The sequence below is a fragment of the Salvia splendens genome, chromosome 2, assembly GCF_004379255.2.
Source record: "Salvia splendens isolate huo1 chromosome 2, SspV2, whole genome shotgun sequence".
NCBI lineage: Eukaryota > Viridiplantae > Streptophyta > Magnoliopsida > Lamiales > Lamiaceae > Salvia > Salvia splendens.
In genome coordinates, this window is record NC_056033.1 from 39328057 (window position 1) to 39344908 (window position 16852).

At 40.4% G+C, this 16852-nt stretch overlaps 1 protein-coding gene and 1 long non-coding RNA gene across 3 annotated transcripts; one reads left to right on the top strand and one right to left on the bottom strand.

The window, feature by feature from the left end:
* Positions 1-7569: 7569 nt before the first annotated feature.
* LOC121771633 lies at positions 7570-8421 on the bottom strand. Its single transcript, XR_006044166.1, has 2 exons — positions 8030-8421; positions 7570-7877 (listed from the first exon to the last, which is right to left on the bottom strand). It is a non-coding gene; the product is annotated as an uncharacterized LOC121771633 (long non-coding RNA).
* Positions 8422-10765: 2344 nt separating this feature from the next.
* Positions 10766-14478, top strand: LOC121766113 (syntaxin-61-like). 2 transcript variants are annotated; one of them, XM_042162458.1, is made up of 8 exons: positions 10766-10953; positions 11023-11116; positions 12030-12143; positions 12467-12580; positions 12752-12942; positions 13636-13726; positions 13868-13933; positions 14028-14478. In XM_042162458.1, exons 2-8 carry the CDS (start codon positions 11063-11065, stop codon positions 14136-14138), a joined length of 741 nt encoding a protein of 246 aa, XP_042018392.1. In that variant the 5' UTR covers positions 10766-10953; positions 11023-11062; the 3' UTR covers positions 14139-14478. The 2 variants fall into 2 exon arrangements, with proteins under 2 accessions (XP_042018392.1, XP_042018398.1); XM_042162464.1 differs by lacking the exon at positions 10766-10953 and having other exon boundaries at positions 11082-11116; positions 12471-12580.
* The last annotated feature ends 2374 nt before the right edge of the window (positions 14479-16852 follow it).

The following is a 16852-nucleotide window of genomic DNA, read 5'->3' on the forward strand; positions in this document are numbered from 1 at the left end:
TGGAAGAACATAGTGTGCCGATTTGGCATACCCCACATCCTCATCTCGGATAATGGGACTCAGTTCACCGACAAGACGTTCAAGAATTGGTGCCAAGAGCTGAACATTCAACAGCGGTTCACTTCGGTCTCCCATCCCCAAGCAAACGGACAAACGGAAGTAACGAACCGGATTCTGGTGAAAGGGTTAAAAGCTCGGTTAGAACAAGCCAAAGGACAATGGGTAGAAAATCTCCCTCAAGTCCTATGGTCCTACCGAACTACACCCAAAACCTCCAACGGTGAAACTCCGTATAGCCTGGTGTACGGCACTGAAGCCGTAATTCCGGTGGAGATCGGCGTACCCAGTCCCCGAACCCTAAATTTCTCCTCAGAAATGAATGACGACGGACTGAGAGCAGAACTAGATCTCGCCGAAGAAAGAAGAGAATTGGCGTGCATAAAAGCAGCCAAGTATAAGGAGCAAGTAGCCCGGTATTATAACCAAAGGGTGAAAAAGCTTCAATTTCAAGTGGGAGATCTCGTCTTGAGAAACAACGAAGTAAGCCGAGCAGAAAAGCTGGGCAAACTCGAACCCACATGGGAGGGTCCATATCGGGTGTCAGAAGTCCTCGGCAAAGGGTCTTATAAATTGACTCACATGTCAGGAGAACAAGTACCCCGAACATGGCACGTCTCCAACCTCAAGAAGTTCCACTTGTAAGAGACAAGTCCGGTCAGTCCGTCTCGTGTCTAGTTCGGTCATAGGGGTATGTGTTTTTATTTGTTTGTTTTTTACTTGTACCTTTTACTTGTCGTTTTAAAAAAAAAAAAGTTTAAAGTTTTTTCTTTCGTCTTTTTCATTTTTTCTCTATGTGTTTTGTCCCTATGTGCTTGTCGTCTCTTACAAATGGTACCAAGGTATATCGTTCTTTAAAGACTGATCCCCTTTTTAGATCGATTATTAAAGACTATTGTGAGTCCAAGCTTCTAAGGAGGATATAAGACCACAATTCAGCTTAACAAGCAGTCCGTCTGAAACGAACTGCAATAAGCCAACGATTGTGAGTCCAAGCTTCCAAGGAGGATATAAGACCACAATTCAGCTTAAACAAGCAGTTCGTCTGAAACGAGCTGCAACAAGCCCACGATTGCGCGTCAAAGCTTCTAAAGAGGATACAAGACCACAATTCAGCTTAAACAAGCAGTTCGTCTGAAACGAGCTGCAACAAGCCCACGATTGTGTGTCAAAGCTTCTAAAGAGGATACAAGACCACAATTCTGCTTAAGAATCAAGCACTTCGTCTGAAACGAACTGCAACAAAAGTCCGATTCTCGCGATAAAACTTGCCTGAATTAGGACAAGGGAAAGTCCAATCCACGCGATAAAACTCGCCGAATTAGGACGACCAAGTTCGGTCAAAGCAGTTTACCTCATAAGACCGAGGACGACCATGTCTAGTCAAAGAGGTTTACTGCATAAGACCACTTCGGTTAACTGGGAAAGTCCGATCCACGCGATAAAACTCGCCGAATTAGGACAAGGGAAAGTTCGATCCCGGCGACAAAAATCGCAAAATTAGAACACAAACCAAGTCCGGTCAAAGAAGTTTATTTCATCAGACCAAAGACGAGTCCGGTCGAAGATGTTTATTTCATCAGACCAAAGACGAGTTCGGTCAAAGGTGTTTATTTCATCAGACCAAAGACGAGTCCGGTCAAAGATGTTTATTTCATCAGACCAAGGACCAAGTCCGGTCAAAGAAGTCTACTTCATAAGACCGAGGACAAGTACGATGAAATTTTTTCGCTAAGCTGTAAATACAGTGTTAGAAGCGAAAACAAAATTTCATTTATCAAATCTTGTTCGGCATACAACTCCGCTACCCTACAAAATGGCGTTACGCTATTACAAAGGACTATTCTACCGTCCAGGGTTGCTGAAGTTAAGCCACCTATCTGCAAAATCCTCTGGAAGCCGAGTTCGGTTGTTCCGAGCAGATGAAGAATAAGCAGGTCGACGAGATGCTATCCTCGACCCAACGCCTCTTCCCCGAGCCCGAGAAGTCCTAACACCTCGGCGATGAAGAGTCTCTGCAATAAGCATCTGCTGATCTTGCTCGCTCATAGTCACAACTCCTCGGCGAATTTCAGTCCGTCCCCGTCTTGACGATTCCGGTTGCTCCTGAGCCCGTTCTCGTCTTGACGTTTCCGGCTGTTCCGGAGTTCGTTGTTGGCTGGGAGTAGGATTTTGAACAAGGGAACCAGAGGTTTGATCTGGAGTGCGAGCATCTGTTGGCACGATATGCCGAAGGAATCTTTCTATGGAGGGGCGCCGAGAAAGAACAATGTCGTACCGAGAAGCCCAGCGCCGTAATGATTTCACAACTTGTTGGCAAGCCGAGCTCTCCAGCGCATTGTTCCTCCGGAGTACAAGATATTCCTCCCACAGTTCGTCAACTCGACTCTGAACATCTGAGATGGTCAATCCCCCGCGCACACGGATGTAATCCTCGTACGCAGTCCTCTCAGCAATGGTCGTATTCAGCTCGGCCTCCAGATCCTTCTTATCGGACTCTAAGTCCTTATTATCGGCCTCCAGCTTCACTAAACGAGCCAGAAGCTCGTCATTCTTCGTCTGATCGGCTATAGCTCTTCTCTCAGCTTCGTCTAAAGCCGAAGAGTACAGCCGTTTCCAGTGAAGTATCTCCATCTCCTTGAGTACAAAGCAGCTATATTAGTTCGGCAGCTGTACCGAGCAGATAGTAAAATACAACAGGAGTAAAGGCGAGTACGCAAAGCTATACGAAGACAAGTGTAGAGAATTTTTCATTCACAAGGAAAATTTTTTACACTAGGGCTTCAAGGCCATTTTACAAGGAAGAAACTAGACTAAGAGAAGGGAGACGAAATCATACTCCGCCAGCTTCGTCTCCGGCTCCTCGGTCTGGTACAGCTTCTTTCTCTTGGGCTACCTCAGCCTCGGCCTCGCTTCCTGCCGGCCTCGCCTCCGCCTCCTGATCGGCTTCCTCCTCCGGATGCCCGGCCCGCTCGACTTCGGCCTCCGGCTCCAGCGGCTCGGCCTCACCCTCTCCGTTGTAAGTCGAAGCGGGTGAAACGGGTCCCACGGAGGCAAAGATAGCCTCCAGGTTCTCGTCCCGATCAGCTCGACAACTCCGGACTCGGTCTGCAGAAAGCAGGACCGAGGATGAAGCGAGCTCCTCAAGGAGCGGCAGATTCTGAAGCCGAGCAGCTATCTCTCGGCTGTACAGAGGCAGCACGACGTCGGGCCCCTGCTCGCCCTTATCGGCAATTAGCCTTACCAGACTACCGACAAAGGCCGAGAACTGGCTGCTCAAAAAGAGTCTCTCCGTGTAGGCACGGAGACCCTCTCCTTGGGCAACCACGGCGGCAGCATCCCTCCGTTTCGTCTGCTCTCGCTGGATGACGAGCTGGTTTTTGGCAAACTGAGCTTCATCCTGGGCCGAAATCCTAGCAGCCCTGGCTTTCTCAAAGTTTGCCTCAGCCTGCTCGGCCCGGTGACAAGCAGCCGCCAATTTCCTCTGCATCTCGGCATAGTCGTTGGACGCTTTGGAGAGTTCGACGGCGACGAGCTTGGAGAGCATATCATTCCTCTGAAAATGGATAAGGAAAAAAGTTAACAGAGGGCACCAAAAATACAAGACAAGCCAAGCCAAGGAATCAAGAAGACAATTCACCTCGGCGAAGTCCGTGGGCCATAAAAATGGCTCACAGATATGCTCCGAAGGAGGCGCCAAGACCACGTCTTTCTCTGGCGCCCTTGGGGGCTTCTGGGTCTTCCCCTTCTTGCTTGCCGAAGTCGACTCCGGCTTCTTTGGACCCGAAGAGGTCTTTTGCCTCTTCGGATTCTTCTCGGCATCAGGCGCCGAGCTGGTAGCCTTCTCTCTCTCCGGCTCCACAAGCTCGGAGGACTTTCTGATAGCCTTATTCAACATGAACACTGCCAAAAAGCAAGAAAGCAAAGTCAGATTTTCTTCGTTAAAGCAGTAGAGCATAAAGATAAAGAGAAATCCTCACCCTCGGCCTCTTCGTCCGAAGACGAGATGTCGAACACGACGTCGCCCTTGACGAGCTCAGACTCCGTGTATTGTTTCCTAACTATGGGAATCTTGTTGAGCTCGCCATCGAGCTCGTCCAACGGTTCAGGCCGAGGGTGACGGATAACGGACTCCGGCCCTCTCCAGGGAAAACTAGGAGCCGCGGTCCTATCATAGTAGAAGAAGCGATTTTGCCACTTCGGCCACTTCGTTTTACAAAAGGCCCTAAAGGGCTGTAAAGGGATCAAGTAAAACCAAGACCCCTTCCTCTTAAATTGAAAGAATTTAAGGATCGCCTTCAAAGACAAATCCCTTCCTAACCTACGGAGTTCGGCAGCGAAGGCCGACAAGTGCCTCCAAGAGTTCGGAGTCACCTGGCCTAAAGGAAGCTGAAAAAAATCTAGTAAATCTATAAAGGCAGAAGGGAGGGGGAAACGAAGCCCGCATTCTAAGCAGGCCTCGTACACGGTGACGTAACCCTCCGGCGGGGAGTCAGCCCTGTGATCACCGTCAGGTACCACCGCCTTCCCCCCAGGAAAAGAGTATTTTTCGTAAAGGGATATCACAGTATCCTTACTCAAGATACTGTGAAAATACTCTACGGTCTTCTCCCCGGATTCTTTCCGGCTAGAAGACCCCTTACCCCCTTTCCTAACGCTACCCGACTCCGAAGAAGAAGAAGAAGACATTTTTCTTACTTTTTGAAGGTGAAGGTAGTCTGAAGAAATTTTTGAAAGCGGAAGGAAATTTTTCACGCAGAAGATAGAGAGTGCAGAAGAAGCCAATAGCAAAGGTGTTCAAATGATGAAGAAAGACGGTATTTATCAGATTTGGAAAAGATTTCAAATCATCGCACCGTTTCATATCCCACCTTTTCAGGATTCAACGGCCGGATTTTACTGTCGCATTTAATGCCGCATTTAATGCAGTCACGCGCAGGGCACGTCCCCTGACTTCAGCCTCCCCCGTACCCTTTTCCAGAATGCCGAAGTGACTCGCTTCGCCGAAATGAATCACTTCGCTTTTCGGGGGGGGTAGTGATGGGGTACGTACTAAACAAGCCCAATAGCAGTGACAGCTCGGCCAGCCCAAAGCCCAAGAGTTCAGTTCGGCCTCAGCCTACAGCTCGGTAAAAGCCAACCAATCAAGCTCTGCTCTCAGGTCGGCATCAAGCTCTACTCTCAGATCGGCAACCAAAGCAGTTCGGTCTCGGTATTCGACCGAACAAGGAGTTAGTGGACCCATACCGGATGTCCAACACACCCACTACCACGTGATGTCAGTTCAGGCCACGATCGTAGGCCATGACCTACGCTTCACCCACGATCTTAGGCCATAACCTACACGACATCCACGACTTAGGGTGGTGACGCAAGCCATGATCTGAGTTCATTATATAAATAGAACTTAGATCTGATAGAAGAGGTTAGAATCTCTCTAGAGAAACAATCATATAGCAAGTCTGTGTTGTAAGCTGTATTTGGCAGATCAAGCAATACAAACCTGCCCCCATTTCTCCCCGTGGACGTAGATTTACCTCAGTAAATCGAACCACGTTAAATTCTCTGTGTCGTGATTTATTTTTACGAGCATTTATCATCATCAATAATTCGCGGAGTCATCATATAGTATAGACAAACAAAGTATATCTCTGCCCAAAACATTACTGAAGAAAATCAGCAGACAAACATAAGCAAATTGACAACACGTCTTTTGATATTATAAGCCAATATCAACCACTCGAGAGGAGTGGTCTCACACCAACAAAGAGCAGAGTCGGAAGTTAGAAACAACAGTCACACAATACACCACAAAAGCATCCACCAACCAAGCAAATTAAAAGGAAGCAAATGTCATAAGGAAATCTCACAAAACAAGCAACATAGGTACACAAAGTTTCAGATAACCATAAAAGCGAGAAACAAAAAACTTACAACGATAAATAACAACTAAATCATAGCCATAAATTGCATCAGTTGATATCTATTAGGGAATTTAAAAGAGAATAGATCTAGTTAATTTGCTAAAGTGATTCCTAAGATCATAGCATCGTCATATCTTAAGGTATGACAATGAGATCAGACGAGGCTCTGAGACCACTATTATGATATTATCTCACCGGCGATTCACCTTTATTCAAGCTATTGTTTGACCTCGTCGAGATGTGATACGAATCACTATAGTTTCAAACAGCTCATCAATGGCACAGATCCGTTGCAAACAATGACTCAATAAAATACTATGATAATTTCATATTTATATATAATAATAAAATAAAATAAGAATGAATGTATTTGTAATAGTACTCCCTCTGTCTCTCTGTAGTAGACGCGTTTCATTTTGAACATTCGTTTTTGAAAAAATTATAATAAATAGCTAAAGTGTAAAAAAAGTAAAGTAAAAAAGAGAATAATATAGTTAAAAGTCTTCTCTGTATTATTTTTTCACTTATTTTACATTTTCTCTATTTTAATTATTTATTATCATTTTTTCAAAACGAGTGTTGAAAATGAAACGCCTCTACTACATAGGAATGGGGGATTACTAATTAGTTGTCTCCTGACACAACTAAAAGTCAAGATGCAAGTTGAATGGGCACTTTCGAAGTACTTCTATAATACCATGATAGCAATGTGACAGATGCCATGGGATATTTTTGTTTGCAGCAATATGTGATTCAAGATTCATTATTATCTTTCTACAGTTGTTGTGAATTGAAATGCTTTTCTTTTTTATAGATGTTTCTTTTGATCTGGAAATTAAACCATTGAGAATTTGCAACATTTGGCATGAATGTGTCTGTTGGTGACATGCTTCCATCAAGTGCTTCTTGCTTTGGTATGGGATGCCCATCCCTTCTTATCTAATAAATCATCATGCATTGTGGTATCAATAGGAAATATATACATCTTTTTAATAATTATGGTTACTTGAATGAGCAAAAGTGAGGGCAAAATTCTTGCTTGACTTTGAAGCAATGGCAAATTCAGTGGGGGGGGGGGGGGGTGTCGACTCCACACCCCGGCCATGAGGGCTGGAAAACTGCACTGAATTTAGTCTTTAGAGTTGTCAGTAACTCCATGGTATGGCAAGTCCACCCCAACCTTTTGGGATCGGGTGCACTTATGTTCTTCGTCCGCATTTCATTGTCATGGTTGACATTACCTTTCAAGTTGACGACGAACCATAAGTTATGTTTTAGGGAAATAATATTACTTTGAATTATATTGTACAAAATTGAAATGCAGAATTCACTTTGATCACACTTAAAAACTTAATTTCGTATTTAAAATATTCCTAGTCAAACTCACCCTACGTATTCCTTGCAAATTTTGAATTTGGCTCTACTAATTTAATTAATAGTAAATTATAAGTAACTAGCATTTTGTTTACCATTGGATGGAAAAGTATTTTAGATAGCATTATATTGTATAAGATGATTAGTAACCCAAAAATGTACTTAACTAACAAATAAAGCTGTCTAATTTCATCTAATTTTCAGCCTCTCTAAATTGCCTTTTAATGTAATTCATTGTGACAAATATCTCTATAAATTATTACAAAAAAATAAATAAACAACAAATCAAACCTTCTACGAAAGCATATCAGTATTTACAACCATCCACGTCAGAAAATTAAAAACGTCATTTTATTCCTCTACTCCGATCAAAACGTCTCCTAAACTCAAGAATCGCACCTCCGCCGCCGTATGCCGCCGCTGGTACTGGTGTCGCTGCCACTGCCAGCACCGGCACCGAGATGTTTAATTCAACAAGAGCCTTTCTCGGCAACAATAATTTCAACCCTTCCCTTCCTTCACCTACTAGGATGAACGCAGAAAAAAATATTAGTAGAGAGGTAGGGGATATATTTTCTAAAATTTATTCGAAAATAAATGCTTAATTCATTACAATTTACATAAAATTCAGATAAATTTGAAAAAAAAGGGGGCTTGGGATGACGAATACATACCATCTAATCTGGATTGAAGATTAGCCGAAGCAGCGAGGCGAACGAGGGTGGGAGTGACGGCGGTGAGAAGAGCCCAAGAAAACAAGATGACAATGTAGATTCTAACACTCATTGCTGACAAAAGAGTTTGGCAGCCATTGAAAAAGCTTATAAGGGAAGGAAGGTTTTTTTATTATATATATTGATATTGAATTATTAACTGCAATGGAAGTTGGGAAGCTCTTATTGTATCTTAGCTGGCAAATATATATGATTATACATAGGTTGTGATTTTTGTTTGTTTATTTTGATGTTCTTAGTTTTGGTTGCTGGAAGTAGTTGACCAAATATGTATGCATATGATTTGGAATCCTTCTGGAATATTTTTTGGCTAAGTCAATGCCTAATTGAGGTTATTTTTGGTTGTTGGAAGTAGTTTTTGTTTGTTTATAATGATATTTTCGCTTATTTGTATATTGGTGAGAGAGTTGGAGTTTAGACTTTAGATAGTTTAAATCCATAACCATGTCGGGTAAAATATTTGTTGGCGTAATTTGTGAAAATTCAATTAATGGTAATATAGGGAATTTGTAAAATAAATGTTGTCACCAACTTAGTTTCTTTAGAGTCGTAGTTAATTTTCTTTTATCTAATTTGAACGAAAATACCCCTAAAACTCGTGATCATCAAAAATTCCAGCCGATTACATTTTCATTATTAGTATGCTCAATGTTATTGACCGAGTTACACAATGTACTACGAATTGAAGAGTTGAATCTCGTTCTTACCACCTTAAACAATGTGTATTTCTCCTGAATCTACTTTAGGGGCTGGCGTTGGCTCGATTTGGGGATTTTTGCGAGAGATGCTAATTGGAGAGATGAATCAAGGAGCGACTATGGAGGTGACGGTCAACGGTCGTGAAGAAATGAATAGGATTATATTTAATATTCAATATAAAATCATTTTGATGTATTCAATTGTCAATTCAACTTTAAATTTGCCAAATAAAATTTAATTTGGACAGAATTGTAAAACGTGGAAAATTCACTCTAGCATCAACGTTCATAATTTTTTTATTCACTACTCCCTCCGTCCAGCAATAGAAGTCCCGTTTTTCCGTTTTTGTCCGTCCGACAATAGGAGTCCCGGTTCTACTTACCATAAATGGACATTTTAATTACCCTCCCCCTTCTCTATTATTTACGCCATATGCCATTAAAAAACACCCCCCTCCCACAATCTAATTTTTTCACTCACTCTCTCACTCTCACTCTCACTCTCACTCTCACTCTCACTATCTCACTCTCATTTTCTCTCGCTCGGTCTCTCACCCCATTCGAAAACCCTAGTTCTACCCGCCTCTTCCTCCTCACCATCGCCGCCTCCTCCTCTTCTTCACTCTACCCTAAATGGAGTATGGACCCTCTGAAACCCTATCCCCCATCAATGGGTTCGATTCGACCGATTCGATGTCCATTGTAGTTGATGAAACTCCGATGGTGGAATCGAAGCTCGATTCGACCGATTCTAAGCCATCTATGCCCGTTGAAACACCAGATGTTGAATGTAAGCTCGATTCGGAGCTTATCGTCCCAGATACGCCTGATGCTTGGGTCGATTCGGAGCTATACGTCCCTGATACGCCGGATGCTTGGCTCGATTCGGAGCTTATCGTCCCTGAAACACCGGGTTTTGAGTTTGTTGACTCCACCGTGGTACCTGAACCACGTCCTTTGAAGAGGCGGAGGCGTCCTGTGGAGGGCGAGGAGTGGTTCAAGGAGATCCTCTTGATTCTCTTGCCTGGCATGAAAGATCTGCTCTAACAATTGTGAGTTGTGTAAGAATCACCCCCTATCTAGGGTTTGGAGATTCATGTTTTGGTCTGATTTTTGGGGGTTTAGGTAGGGATATTTTGCCTTGTTGCTTTAGCCACCTCCATTTTGGGTTAGGAGGTTTAATCTTGTCTGACTGACTATGTTTATGGAATTTGTTGTTGGTTGGTGGAATTTGTGCATTGGGCTGTTCTGTGGTTAATGAATTTTGTTTAAGCCACCCCCAATTTGGGTGGAGTAAATGAGTGTAGGTGAGGTATTAATAGCAACCTTAAAGTTGTACCTTTTGTTGTTCAAATTTCCCTCATTTTTTTGTAGAGGGAAATTTGATTTTTGGTTTCCCTCATTGTACTTTCAAACAATAACAGGTTCTGTGGTTATTGAATGTTGAACATATTTCAAGACTTTTTGATGAATTATGATTTGAAGGGTTTTTTAATATGATGACTGTAATCTTTAAATTCAGTTTTAAATTGTGAATCTCTAGAATAGAATTGAATTGAATTAAGGTTGGCAGCAAATTTCAAAATTGGGAAGCATATTAAATGCAATTGAATTCACTTTTGAAAGCATATTTAATTTCGAATTTTGGCTGCAAAATTCGAATATTGGCAGCAAATTTAACACAATAGAGGTGGGTCCCATATTACACTATCACACACCATTTATTACACATTCCAACAACTTTCTTAAAACCCGTGCCATGGAGAAATGGGACTCCAATTAATGGACGGAGGGAGTATTTCAGTTCATAAGAGATACGAGTACTAAAACCAAAGTTCGTAAATTTATCATTTAATACCAGGTCTCTATATCTTATAGGGCCCAATCAATAAAACAACAAATAAGCCCATCTTTTAATTAATATAGGCCCAATTAAACCTCGAGCCCAAACTAAGTCCTCTCTTCTCTCTTATGCGTGCTTCTTTCTCTACGATACACCGAAACAAGAAGCCTCGCATCTCGTCCTTCCGAAATCCCGGCGACCTCCTCACCGTAGTCGAACGCCGCGATTACCTATCCCCATTTTTACTCTCCAGATCCGATCACCCCCAGTCCGGAGTAGGCCGCTGCCTCCTCCGCCTCTTTTTTTAATACTTACACATTAAGGTTTGCCCACAGACAAATGTATTCACGCCTCTCACGCCGTAGATCTTAACGTTTCTCTGTGAATTGTAGGTTCCAACAACCAATTCAACTGCTTTGTTTGGATTTGATTATGTCGTCAGCTCAGGACCCTTTTTACATCGTGAAAGAGGAGATTCAGGATTCTGTAAGTTTTTCTTTTGTACCTAGTTGTTCTTTTTAGATTTACTATTTCGGTATAAGATCGATCTGCTGGTTAATTTATCAATGGGATAGTTTGATCAGTCTATTGATCCATCCAAGATTTTTTCTGTATTCTGTTAATTGCTTGCTTGAACTGGATTTTACATTGCTTGATGAACTCGGCACTCGTATTTTATTGGATTTTGAAGATTTGATGCGAATTAAATTATGCATGTATGCCTTTGTTGTTATTTGTGTATTATCAGTGCAACTTGTGAGTGACTTCATTGTGCTTGGTAAATAGAATTGTACACCTGGATTGCTTAGTGCATGATTACTACATGTAACACCAGTTGTCCATGTAATTAAACACTCTAGTATTGTAGATTAGTATTCTGGTATCATCATTACCTTGATACCTAAGATGCTATGCAGTAAGTATTAGCTCATTATTGTGATGTTTTTGAATACTTCTGTGAAGCAGTAGTGTTGCATATAAAATAGGTTCGAACGTGTAAATTTGAGCACCATCTAACTGCAACATGAGTTGCCAATGTAGCTAAACACATCTAATATTAGAGATTAATTTGAGCACCTAAGATGCTATGCAGCAAGTAGTGGGCCTGGTGGCTCTTTAATTGTGATATTGTTGAATACCTTCTGCTAAGCAATAGTGGACTTCTGAGGAAAGATTCTCCTGTATGAATTTGAGCATCATGAATTGCAAAAATGCCTAATGTAACCCTAGGCCGATAATTTGTGAGAAAACACCCTTTAGAGGCTAGTTGTTTCGATACCATTACCTGACAATACTTAAATATTGCTCCCAACGCTTGAATAAATTATTTTATAGCTTCTGTTACGCTGATTTGCATTTGTCGAATCTTACCTAAACAATGATGTTCCTGTTTGGTTAGATTGATAAGTTTCTCCAAACCTTTCACCAATGGGAACGGATGCCTTCTGATAGTGGGGAGAGGATACGCCTCACTAAGGAGATTCTTACTGGATCTGAGAGCATAGAATGGCAGGTATGATATTGTATTTGAACTTCAACTTATAATACTTGGGCAATCAGTTACATTCCTGAATTCAGATAGTTGACAGAGACTAGGAGATAAATCTTCTATATGCAATTGGTACATTCCACATGTGTATGGCCTCTGACAGTTTTCTTGCTTCTATGCTACTAAGATTGTAGATTTTTTCCAACAGTCAATACTATGTTTAGCAAAGCACCTTATATGATATTTTGTCATTGTGGATGAACGTATGAACATTATTGGAACAATGGCTGTACTGCTGTAGAAGTATTATTGTTTCACAGTAATACTGAAAGTTTCCTGACTGGAAGGTAGATGAGTTGGACAAGGCTATAACTGTTGCATCTAGGAATCCTGCTTTGTATGGTATCGATCAAAAGGAGCTGGATAGTCGAAGAAGATGGACAAGCAATGCTCGTGATCAGGTATCAGCTGTTACATTTAAGGAGATTGGTCACCCTTTTTCGTTTTCCTTTAGAGTCAAAATATTTGGTTTGTTTAATTTTTGTTAAGATTTTAGTGGATTTATATACTATAGTGTTTTGTTCATTGGTTGATTAGGGCTTTTATAAACTAAACTTCTTCTTGGTCTACAGGTGAAAAGTGTCAAGAAATCAGTTGTAACTGGAAAGGAGTTGAATGACACTAGCACATCTAATTTCAGTGAAATGCGTCGCGAGCTTATGAGACTGCCAAATCCTCATCATACTGATCAATCACAAAAGTACAGTGCAGATAATGATGATTTCATATCATCAGAATCTGACAGACAACTACTTCTCATGAGGTAATATTATTCAACCTTTGTGCTGTTTTGTTTCCTCTTGTTAGTCCAAATTGTAAGATCTAGGTAGTGTAAAAACCCTTTTCCCTTTTCGAGACCATTATCTGTTGTGCATATGTGTTTTTTAGTTTAGTTCTTGGCCATAATGCCCATAACTTACGTTTTAACCAAATACAATGCAGTTCTTTTCAAGATATATTCATTTTCCCTCACCTTTGATATTTAAAGATACAGTAATGGTAATGCTTAAGTGGTCCAGATATAGGATCTGCCTTTTCTCTAATCAAAGCCTCCATGTTGGTATGGTCATTCAAATCATTTGTCTTTTATGTGTTTGTGATAACTCACAAGGGCGGATCTACATGTACTCTAATAGGGGCAATTTCCCCACCTCATATTTTTTCATCCCATATATAAACCTATTTTAAAATTTATTTCTTTTAGTCTTCTACTAAATGCCCCTCCTCAAATTTTTAGAATTCCTTCATATGTAAATTTGACCCCTTTCCTCCGCTCTTGTTAACTCAGAATATAAAAGCCACTGTATGTGAACAAATTAAGCAAGGCACTGGATCTTCATGTTATGATCAATACTGATTGATGCTCTCCCCCCTGTTTTCGATTGGATTTGGGTCTACCGGGCTATCTATCAGTTTTTTCTGTCATTCATTCCCACTGATGCCTCTTCTCATACAGGCAACAGGATGAAGAACTAGATGAACTTAGTGCCAGTGTGCAAAGGATCGGAGGTGTAGGGCTTACAATACACGAAGAGCTCCTTGCACAGGTAAAAGTCCCTCTACCTCCATTACTAAGACACACAGCAAAGAGCATTTTATTAGTCTGAACAGTTTTCGCAAATCTTCAACATGAGTATTTGCAAATTTATTTTCTGGTTCCTGATTATGGATAATGGTTTTGTCTATAGGAGAAAATTGTCGATGAACTTGGCATGGAGATGGACAGCACATCAAATCGTCTTGATTTTGTTCAGGTAAAAAGCAAGTCGCCATCGAGCTGAAATGAAGTGAATACTTAAATATGGTGGTTAATGTTGAGTCATCTTCTGTGCTATTCCATATTTGCAGAAAAAAGTTGCTGTGGTTATGAAGAAGGCAGGAGCCAAGGGCCAGATCATGATGATCTGTTTTTTACTCGTCTTGTTCATTATTCTATTTGTGCTGGTCTTCCTGACATAGGGCAAAGGTTAATTGAGCTGAATACGAGGAGAGCGTTCATAGAATAAGTCGGTATTTTTCACTTTTGTTGTAAATGTATTGCTTATGAGTGGACATCAAGAACTATTTAGAGGTAAACTATGATTTAATGAGAGTCGTCAACATCATCATACTCAATGGGATGTGATGAGCGATCGAAGATTTTATATCACTTGTGTTTTAAGGTGATGTTTATTTCTGGTGATGTTTTTATACCGTAGTATTAGAATGTATACTCTATTGATTGGTAGAATGTGTAGATGTATGCGTAAACTTCAATGACCTTAGCATTCGTCTCTTCTGTTTTCTTATTCTCCATAAAGATTACCCTAGTATTTGAATAGTCTTTACTTATTTTTCTCATATAACTCAAATTATTTTTGCTGTTTCTTGTTAATTTGGTTGACTGCCATATATGTTGTTTACATCACACAAAATTCAACTAAATTCAATTCAATTTTACTTTTTTTTACTTAAAATATACGATAAAAATAATATTTTATTATTATTAATTCATTAAACTATTTTTTATGTTGTCCGATCATAATAAATCTTTTATTGGAAATTCAATTTTATTTAAATATTAGATGAACACGTCAAAACAAAATTGGTGCAAGATAAGTAAAAGGTTCCGAATTTGAGATTTTAGGTACCTAGATTGATCGGGTTTGGATATCCGCATGAGATAATTGGATATCTGAATCAATAATCAAAGTAAAAAATTGGGTGTGTTGCTTAGGTTTTCTTTGATGTGGGTACCTGATAAAGTCCGTTTTATGCATGTGTTCTGTGATAAAACTACATCCAATTTTGTGATCAAACATGCAGATGTGAGCTATGTGTGTGTGAAAGTCCGCCATATTCAAAGAATGAGTTGATCAACTGGGCGGACGAACGGATCAAGGAGAAGGAGACAATTTTGCTGCACAAACGGCTCAAGTCAGATCACATGGCATGCAGTAGGAGCACCCGACTAGGAGGTTGAGTGTCACACAAGAAAGATCCCCTAAACCAAGGGCAAGACAGACCTTTCAGAAGACGGTTGCCCTAGGGATCAAGACCTCACACCTTCCTATAAATAGAAATAGAGAAGGAGGAGGAAGAAGGTAGCTTCCAAGCCCGTGACACTCAACATACTGCAGCTCTCTCCTAGGACTGAAATGGGAGCTCCCAACACTCCAACTCTAAAATTCCGTCATATACACACTTGGTTCCTAGTTTAGTTTAGTTTAGTAATGGTTTGGTGTTGGTTTTGTTACTTCTATCTTTTGGTTCTGTAATTCCGCTTCGAGAAGGAGCAATGAAACAATTTCTGTTTTTGGTTTTATTCACTTTGAGTTTACGATTTGATGTTGCAAACTTTGGATGTTTGATTCAGTATTTTTAGTTTAATGATCTTGGTTCACGTTTAAAGCTTGTTTACCATGCATGAACTCTCTGACCTATGTTTGATTTCCGATTAATGATGCATATCTTAGCTCAAGTGTTTCACCATTGTCTATTTTGTTGGATCTGATCTGTTGTCTATGAATCCTCCTTGATTGCAAAGAAATCGTGGATGGAGTGTGTTAGGATGTTTAGATCTGGTTATTTGCAGTATGGTAGAGTAGATCTGAGCATGTTTGTGTTGATTGAAGATGAGATCGTGTCTGATTTGTTTAGTTTCGAATTCTGCATGAGTATGAGTAGGTCAGTTTGTCCACATGTTCACAGTCGCCGTTTCCTGGTTTGATTTGGAGTTATGTGTTAGTCTTGTGAGTTTGTTCCTTCATGCTAAGTTCTGTTCCTTGATTTGGTTGTTTGAGAAAGATGAGTTTGTTTGTAAAGTTTTGTTTTATCGTACACTTTGCAACTTTCTGACACCAATTCACTTTTATTCTATTTGGCTATTTCAGGAAAACGTCGCACAAGTTTATAGATTAGAATGAGTTGATCAGTTTAGCTTAGTTAACCTCTCAGTTTGTCACAACCTCAGTAATCTCAACTTAACCCACTTTAGTGAAGCGTGGCAGCAGTCATCCTCAACTTGTCCGCAACAAATGTAGAACACGTCCTCTCTGTGGGATTTGACCATTACATCCCTTTACTGAATAGTAATACTATGGGTTAAGGTTTTGAAACAGCTCTTGAGTTCCTTCATCTGCGCACCAGATAAGTCGAAAATAAGTCAAGTTGATTAGTTTAATTGCTCACTGGATCATGCCACAGACATCTGCAGTGATGTCATTCGTCGATCAGTTTGGATTTCCGATTTAATCAATCCACAACGACAGGAACACAACGCAATGAGAAGAACTTAAGAGCTGAATTATCAGTACTCACTTTTCGGGTCGGTATCCATGGATACCCACTTTTTCACCCTTAATTCTAATCTTTTTCTAAATAAACAATTGTAAAAAAATGTAAATCGTTAAAAGATTATGAAGTTTGATATGTCCTAAACTTTAAAAATTAGTGGTAAGTTATGAAGTTTAGATTTGTTCTCAATTATTTTTCATTTAATTTTTTGGATAAAATTATACTATCTGACATGACAATCGGAAAATCGCATCGTTTATTTGATAAATATCAACAATATTCATTACGGGTCGCTAATAACCAGATTAATAAATTCAAAATCTATGATTTCTTCTACTGATTTTAAAAATTATAAAACTATCCAGAATTTAACTAAAGTTCGTTATTTTTTCAATAAT

Excerpts from the sequence above, each read along its gene's own strand:
- LOC121766113 (XM_042162458.1), top strand. The coding sequence starts at position 11,063 with ATGTCGTCAGCTCAGGACCCTTTTTACATCGTGAAAGAGGAGATTCAG. Across the intron at positions 12,144-12,466 it reads CTGAGAGCATAGAATGGCAG|GTAGATGAGTTGGACAAGGC; the intron begins GTATGATATTGT and ends CCTGACTGGAAG. Across the intron at positions 12,943-13,635 it reads AGACAACTACTTCTCATGAG|GCAACAGGATGAAGAACTAG; the intron begins GTAATATTATTC and ends CTTCTCATACAG.